The sequence below is a fragment of the Amphiprion ocellaris genome, chromosome 16 (genome assembly GCF_022539595.1).
Source record: "Amphiprion ocellaris isolate individual 3 ecotype Okinawa chromosome 16, ASM2253959v1, whole genome shotgun sequence".
Taxonomy (NCBI): Eukaryota; Metazoa; Chordata; class Actinopteri; family Pomacentridae; genus Amphiprion; species Amphiprion ocellaris.
In genome coordinates this window covers 12304504-12313050 of record NC_072781.1, presented here as the reverse complement: position 1 = coordinate 12313050, position 8547 = coordinate 12304504, and the positions used below count along the sequence as shown (strand labels likewise).

General features: G+C 39.6%; 1 protein-coding gene across 1 annotated transcript; it reads right to left on the bottom strand.

The window, feature by feature from the left end:
- Positions 1-2555: 2555 nt before the first annotated feature.
- echs1 (enoyl CoA hydratase, short chain, 1, mitochondrial) lies at positions 2556-8426 on the bottom strand. The gene is made up of 8 exons (XM_023283727.3): positions 8257-8426; positions 6226-6423; positions 5981-6108; positions 4082-4181; positions 3869-3973; positions 3283-3402; positions 3118-3185; positions 2556-3026 (listed from the first exon to the last, which is right to left on the bottom strand). Exons 1-8 carry the CDS (start codon positions 8345-8347, stop codon positions 2961-2963), a joined length of 876 nt encoding a protein of 291 aa, XP_023139495.2. The 5' UTR covers positions 8348-8426; the 3' UTR covers positions 2556-2960.
- Positions 8427-8547: the final 121 nt, after the last annotated feature.

The following is an 8547-nucleotide window of genomic DNA, read 5'->3' as shown; positions in this document are numbered from 1 at the left end:
AACCTCACAGCCTCAAAATATCTGTTTAGGAAGTGTTGTGTTTCTAAATTCTGCTGAAAGCATTGACAGACTTTCTCTTACAAGGTTGTGTAAAAAGCAGCCTGTCCTCTGAGCTACTGAGAAATCTTCCTGAAAAAAGTTTCTACATGTAAATCGGCTCAACAAAAACTAAAGCCTCAGTCAGAGATAACAGGTATTGCAAATTATAAACAACTTCCTTTGTTAACTCAGACTTTCTGCTTCAACCTCACATAAAAAGCGGAGTTTAACTCATCGGGTGACTGAAAATAAACGGCTTGTGCATTTCTAGATCCAAAAGTAGGATGTTTCAACTCATGTTTTACTACAAATACATGCAATAATAAATAAACACAATGGCTGGTTGTTAGTTTATTCACTATTAATGTCACTTTATATACTGGATTGAACTTGAGCAGTGGAAGAGAGAAGGAATTTAATGAAATTATGGAGATTCAGAGAGGTAATGTTGTTCAATGTTATGTCAAGCGTGGTTTATTTCAAACCAGCTGAATGTTAAACTTCAGTGCAGCTGAACGGGTTTCAGTTAATCTTAAAGTAAAATAACTTTTTTAAAAGCTAAAATACACAGCAGAGAAATACAGGTTGAGGTCATTCTAATAATGAGGACAGCTGTGGCAGCAACTAACAGGTGTTCAGCGGTAAGTTAGCCACCTGTGTTAATTAGCCCGCTAGCTAACTTAGCCGCTTAGCTAGCTAACGCGTCCGGACCAACTGCTCAAACACGACAAAACACAACTCTTCACAAGTCGCTGACTTAACGTACAACAAAACAACGCTACTGGTTAGAAGTATTTATCTTCTTACCATGTTTTACTCCAAAAACCAGGTCAACAGCAGCCAGAGATGATTGCAGACTTGCTGACCATAGATACATACAGTAGACTAGATCCGCTAGCAAGCTGTCTTCTATATTATCTATGTTCTGACCAATCACTGCTCTCTGGCGCTGTCAGTATGACCAATCAGTGCTCTCTGGCTCTCAGTCAGTCTGACCAATCACTGCTCTCTGGCTCCGCCCTCTGAGAATCTTGTTGTCGTTTGGCTCCACCCTTGCTGATGACCACTTCCGGTCGCAGAAAATGAAAAAAAAATGAGCTTTTTTTCGTTTCTGTCTCTTACTGACTTTATTTTTTTGTTATTCTAAATATAAAATGAAAATCAAAGCATTTTTAAAATTTCGTATATCCCTTTTTGATCATGAAAAGGAAAAACGCCTTGTATTTCAATTTTAATTTTTGTATTTTAAAACGAAAATCAAATAACAACTCGTTTTTTGTTTTTCAATACCCGTTTCAGAACGGAAAATCTAATTGCCAGATAAATACACGGACCCAAGACCTTGGAAAAGCTTATTTTTGTGATTAAACATTTATTTAAAAAAAAAAAATCCCCTCCCTGCCTCAAAGACAAGTACATAAGCATCCTCACATTCACAACAGTTTCACTTTGATTTTCACATTATGATACGCATTCACATTATTTATTGACTGTATCTAAAGATATCAAAGATATTTTAAACTTAAATTAAGATATGAAATTATATAATGTAAAATACAATAACTTATATTATTGTATATACTAGGTCATTAAATCAGTACGTATCACCTGGAGCTCAACGCTCAGAAGACAGTGGAGATGAGGATCGACTTCAGGAAAGCCCCAGCCCCCCATCACCCTGACTGACACCCCCATCACCCCTGTGGACTCACTCCACTTCCTGGGCACCACCATCACCCAGGACCTCAGATGGGAGCCGACCATCAGCTCCCTCATCAAGAAGGCTCAGCAGAGGATGCAGTTCCTGCGGCAGCTTAGGAAACTCAAACTGCCACCCGAGGTGATGGTAAAGTTCTACACTGCCATCATCGAGTCCATCCTCACCTCTTCAATCACCGTGTGGTACGCTGGGGCCACTGCCAGAAACAGACAGACTTCAGAGCATTGAGAGGTCTGCAGTCTCCCATCTCTCCAGGACCTGTACGTCTCCAAGACCCGGGGCCGTGCAGGCCGGATCGTAGCCGACTCTTCTCACCCTGGACACGAATTTTTCGCGCCACATCCCTCAGGCAGGACGCTATGAACCTCCCGCCACAAAACAGTTTCTTCCCCTCCGCTGTCAGACTGATGAACCATTAAATAACCTCCACTTACCAGTCACTTTCTTTTTGCTTGCACTCATTCTGTTTGCACTATTCTGTTCTGGGAAAAATGATGACAATCATTTTTGCTTGCTCTTTTATTATCATTATGGTTATTGTTATTATTATTGTTCATAATAATAAATTACATTTAAAAATTTAATTAAAAAATTTAATTTGATTTTAAATTTTGCCTGTAATGATTTTTAAGATCCAGCAGGTGTCAGTATGGAGCGACACAGTACCGACACAGTATCAGTACAGTTCGGGGAATGTGCCGCAACGCTTCATGAGGCTTCATCTACCCATCACTACTGTATATCTTATTATTATAAATGTCTTTCAGAGTGTATTAATAAATACAGCTGACACATCTTCCCGTTTCTGTTCACGCCTTCGTTTAGTGTTTAACACCACTCTAGAGCTTTATTTGAAAGAAGGTACACAGGATAAATCGGCCACAAAATGCGGACAAACATATCAGACATGAAAAGGCAAAGTTAGTACGTTATTATGTCTGATGACACATATGCTATATTACAATTATCAAATCATATTCACATACACCCAGACAGCACTTGATTTTCATACTGACCCTCCGCATACAGGGCTTCACTGTTAAAAGACACTCTTGTGCACACATTCAGTGCAAAAATTTTATCTTAACAGCTCATGTGCTCCACTACCATCCTCATTTTTGCATCATTCGACGTATTGCAGATGAGAAGTGACCCACTGATATCAACTTTGTGTTCGTGGCTGAGCTCGATTTGCTCTTTTCTAATCGTCCTGGAAACTGGCCTTTCTCTTTTCCACGAAGGCAGTCATCCCTTCTTTACGATCATTCTGCAGGGGAAAACAGACACACACATCATGGATAAACTCCTAAAATCAGAGTCAACCCCTGTCACTTGCTCTAATTAGGTTCTTTACTCACTGTTGCAAAGGTGGCGTGGAATAAACGCTTCTCCAAATGATTGCCTTCAGCCAAAGTCAGCTCAAAAGCTGCAATCACATAGAGCAACAAGTTAGATGAAGCTGAAACATATTTAACTTTGGCTGCTTTAAAATAATCAGCTTTTTGAAATAAAACTTCACACACCGGCGTTGACAGCCTCTTTAGCCATAGCAGAGACCAGTTTGGAGTTGGAAGCAATTTTCTCCCCACATTTTACAGCTTCAGAGACCAACTGGTCCACAGGACAAATTTTACTCACCAAACCTAGGAAACACAAAAAGTTACTGAGTCAAGTATTACAAATACATGAAGACACACTGGTACAGTTTAATGTAAAAAAGTCCAATCACATCTTAAGTCACGTAAGGATCTCTTTTGTTAGCAGTTTAGCATCATTGTTACCCAAAGGTAGAAGTATTTGGATCAGTTAATTAGGTAAATGTACCAATAATGCAAATTATTGCAAAAATACTACATTTCAAGTAAAAAGGTCACTCAAAATCATGAAAGTAGCATCAACAAACTTTTATTTATTTATTTTATCAGGGCAATTTCATTTCTTTGGATTCCTAACATATTGTTAAATGGAACCAATGTTTTGTATTGTAGAGAAACAAAAAAGCACAATATTCTCTGTGAACTCTGGCCAAGCTGAAGTACAAATGCAGTATCAATAGAAATGCTCATGAAAAGTGCTTCAGTAAATCTACTTTTCCTACTTTGCCATTACCTGATTGCTTGGCTTCTTGAGCACTAATCCTGTCCCCAGTTAGTACCATTTCCATTGCCAGGGATTTGCCCACTGCACGAGTCAGCCTCTGGGTGCCGCCAGCCCCTACAGGCAGAGACATCATGAAGATCTGCTCCAAAAAGCTGGAAGTTGGTGACCGCAGGATACAGAAGTCTCAACAGGAAGGAAAGTTGATACAAAATGAGTCTTTACCAGGAATGGTCCCCAACAGGATTTCTGGTTGGCCGAACTGCGCCTTCTCTCCAGCGTAGATGATGTCACACATCATTGCCAGCTCACAGCCTCCACCCAGCTGAGTGGAAAAACACAAAAACAAGATGAGGAAGTGAGTGAGATTTTCATTTGTGCAGCTGTAGAGTGACTAATCTCCCTTTTTGTTGTTTCACACCATATTTACATTTTGAGCATCCTGAACTGATGTAATACTGGACACAGAGTGTTACAAGCTACAGTGTGAAGACAACCGTAGGTAGATACCCCTGTCTTTTTGGTCTGAAGGTGTTTTTCTGGGACAACTATGAAAAATCTAAAACTACACCATAAAAGACAAAAGTGAGCTTTCAACACTGAGGCAAAAGTTTAGGGAAAGCTTTCTCTGGTTTTATAAATAAATGCACAAAGTGAGTTTCATAAGAAATTATTCCTCAGTCTAGTGTAAGAGAACTAGACTGGATTCCAAAGAGCCCTAAACCTCAACCCCATCCAACATCTTCTGATGCCCTGAAATGTCAACTGCATCATGAAGCACTAATGATCTTGTAGAAGCCATCCAAGAAAAGCAGATGCTGTTTTAGTAGCACACGTTCCCATGTTTTTGAATTAGACCTTTTGTTATCATAGGATTTTAGTTTTACATCAAAGAATCTTTGAACTGCATTTAATTTCAGTCAGGGTAATGAAGGTGCACCAGAGTGGCTAAAAGTAAACAGAAGGTAGTTCAACTGCAGTATAGAAGCTTTGTCTCCCCCTGCTGGCAACAAGAGGAATTACATAAATACAGTCAAGGCCTCACACGTCATCACTGTTGATCACTTTCTGTTTTAGACTGCAATTCTTCCTCTGAATGAGTTTCTTTTTTTGTATTTAGAGCTTGCACTCTTCTTAGGGTTTTCTGCCACATTCTTCTAGTCTATACTCCTAGTTGTTGCAACTTTCTCTGTCACCTCTTAATCTCTGCCAAACCAAACACAGTTGACATAAAAACAAATTGCTACCAGTGCGCCAGCTAGGTTACCATATTTAGGACTCCAGTATGCTATGAAATACAGATAGATTCATCTGGTGCCAATAGGCCTAACCGGCGTTGTGTGAACTTGTTTGACTTGAATGTAATTGTTCATTTTATATGTGCCATCCATATAGCTAGCTTTAAATTATAACTGAAGATTAGGAGAATAAATGGCAGTTAATGTTATGATTATGACAACGAGCCCAAAACTTGATGTGAAACACTGGAGGAGAGTGAGAAGTGAGAGGGATGAAACACAAAATATTAAACAGTTAAAATGGAAAAATAGACTCATGACATGTTTAAAAAAATAGGAGGAAACCAACGTAATCCTTGCGGCAGGTACAACAGTACACACGAGAAAAGTTGACTTATTATTACCCATTTTAATGAATTTGTAGATCTACTAATTTGCTTGATTTATCTCATATTGAGTTCAGTCTTCACATCAGCTGTGTGTTGTTTGCATGTTCTCATTGGGCCAATATAGGTTTTCTTGGGGTAATCCAGCTTTTTCACATAGTCCAAAGACATGCATGATAGGCTAATTGGTGACTGCAAACCGTTAAGCGTGAATGTGAGCATACATAGCTGTCTGTCTTAATGTTGAGTACTGTGACTGAAAGACAACCTGTCCAGGATGTACAATGACTCTTACCTAATGTTAGCTGAGAATGGTTCCTGCTCCCCTTAAAAATAAAGCGGGTAAAGCTAATGGCTGCTTGAATAGATGTTTGGATCATTTCATTACTTAGATTTTTTCTCGAATGAAGTGTCTGTCATTTCCCCTTTATCTCCTTGAAATCCCTCGACCTCCCCTCAACTAAAAAAAGGATGGTAAAGAAGTAAAATATGATACTCACAGCAAATCCATTTACAGCTGCGATGACAGGCTTCCTCACTGTGGAAACTCTGTTCCAGTGAGCCAGGAAGTTTCCCCCATAACACTCCTGGAAGGTCCGATTCTGCATCTCTTTAATGTCTGCTCCGGCTGAAAAACACAAACATGGTTCACTACTATTGCGTAGTATTGTAAACCGTTTATCGTACATTATCTGCTCCTCACTGAAGAACAAATGCAAGAACAAGCATAGTAAAACGCACTCACCAGCAAAGGCTCTGTCGCTGCCAGTAATGACAATGGCTCCGACCTCTTTGTCCACTTCGAAGGCATCCAGCGCCTGTCCCACCTCCTTCATCAGCCCATCACACAGAGCGTTCAGGGCCTTGGGCCGGTTCAGCTGAATGAAACCCACGTTCTTATTCTCACCTCGCTTTTCCACCAGAATGTACTCATACTGACCACCTGCATGAAGACAAAAACAACACTGATGGTGAGGTGAGATTTTACTGCACCGAGTACCAAAGGCTTCAGCACGACTCTCCACATTCTCAACGTTACAAAGAATGTAATGAAATACCTGCTTCACAGCCGCATCCAAAACATCGAGGATAATATTACGGATAATTATTTGTTATTACTGTTGCACATTTTTTTTCTGTTGAGTCTAATAGCTATTTTAAATAACAATACTGCCAATAGTAAGCAAAGCGATAGAAAATATTGAAATTCCTCTCTGGTTGTTGGTTTAACCCCCAACAAACATGTCTCTCTGTATCAACATGACACATTTAAATGATTTTTCCTAATGAAAACAGTCCATTCTTGCCTTAAAATGGCCTTGATGTAACTTTACACTGTTACTTCCTCTAAAATGTGCAGATCTATGAATCCCTGCCTGTCTGTTCATTCACTCTTCTGACACTTCCTGCAACTGAAGTTCACTTTACAACTGTACAACACTGTAAGAATACCATACAGAATGGCGAATTGGAATATTTGTGTAATTCTGGCAAGCATGTTGGAACCTGAGCACATTTCTGAACAAGAATAATGATAAAGAGAGCCACATCCCACAAGCTGACAGGATGGCCACAAATTTAAATCTCTGTTTTTGAGACGGTCATCCTTCGCATGCAGTTTCAAGGTGGAAATGCTCAATGATGGTGCTCACTGCTAATTTCATTTATGATTTGTCTTCAACCATAATAATAAATTAAAAAAACACTACATGAAAATGTTAAAGTAAAAATACAACAACTTGATTTTCACCATATGGTGATTTTAGGACTTTTGGAATTGAAATTTAAATAACTTTTTTGTCCCTTTTAGAGGAAACTGACTTTAGTGCTTAGTCACTGCTTTCATGCCCTACATGTTTTCTGCACAGTCACTATTCTGTCCACTCCTGAACTGCACCACAGTGTTTTAACTAGGTGACGGGTCACCATCCTTATAAGAGACACATTGTTATCACACAGCAAGGTGAAGCTGTTGTCAATTATTCAAGGAAAGGTGAAGGATCAACGTGATTGGCCTTGTGGCAGGACTTCACACAGACCATGAAGGTTTCTGAGCTGATTTACTGATATTGAGCAACCAACCCCTTATGTAATGGGTTTTGACATTCAACTGACTTAATGAATTTTAATTAACAAATGGTGTTTTCTTTAACTCGGTCTATGCCAAGCCAGTCTGAGCTTACAAAACACCACAATTTAATATAAACCAGGCATATAAATTTTAATTTTAACAGTCTACAAATCCAGAATAAAATTAGTCGGAACAGTAGCTTCAAAAACTAAATAAATAGTATAGCTTGGTCACTTTTGGAAGTTTCTGAACTAAAGATATCGCATTTAAATACAACATAACTAAAGAAGTGTAGCATCAACATATACTATTCAATCTTCTATCACTGCACATCTTAAAACTTCCCTGTAAACTCACTCTGACTGCTGCCATTTTGCCCTGAAAACTGCAGTCATTCAGCTACATCTGTGAAACACTAAACACCTGATAAAAGTGACACCTGTAAATCCAATCTTGCTGTGAAATTGACCTTGACAAAGTACCTGTCATTAAGTCAACAACGTCTTGCTAGCATGAGGAAGTAATAAAGTTGTATTAAAGTTCGGTACATAGAGGTTTTATGATGCAAATAACGCGAATAAAATGCTGCAACAAACTCAGTCACCGAGCAGTCTGCTGCTCTGCACGTGTCGCACTTTTAATGACGCTTCTTGACATTGTGGCGGAGCAGCTGTTAGACGAATTGACCGTCGGGTTTAAACACACCTGAGCTGTAGAGGCGAGCAGCGGACATCAGGGCCGGAGCGGCTCTGGACGGCTTCAGGAGCGAAGCAGCGTTTCTGCAGAGGAAGGCCATGACAGCAGACTGCGGTCAGAGAACTGATTCAGGATCAAGAGCAGCTCTTTCCTCCTGCAGCTTCTTCTTCGTTCGTGTTTTCACCAGGTAGCGAGTGTAAGGAAGTCACCTTACCGCCACCTGGTGTCTATAAAGGGAAACGCAGGCAGTAAAATTTTTTGACAGATTTTGCAGAATTTTCTCTTTATTTGGCTTTTTTT

Excerpts from the sequence above, each read along its gene's own strand:
- echs1 (XM_023283727.3), bottom strand. The coding sequence starts at position 8,347 with ATGGCCTTCCTCTGCAGAAACGCTGCTTCGCTCCTGAAGCCGTCCAGA. Across the intron at positions 4,182-5,980 it reads CAGCTGTAAATGGATTTGCT|CTGGGTGGAGGCTGTGAGCT; the intron begins GTGAGTATCATA and ends TTTTCCACTCAG. Across the intron at positions 3,974-4,081 it reads CCTGTTGGGGACCATTCCTG|GGGCTGGCGGCACCCAGAGG; the intron begins GTAAAGACTCAT and ends CTCTGCCTGTAG.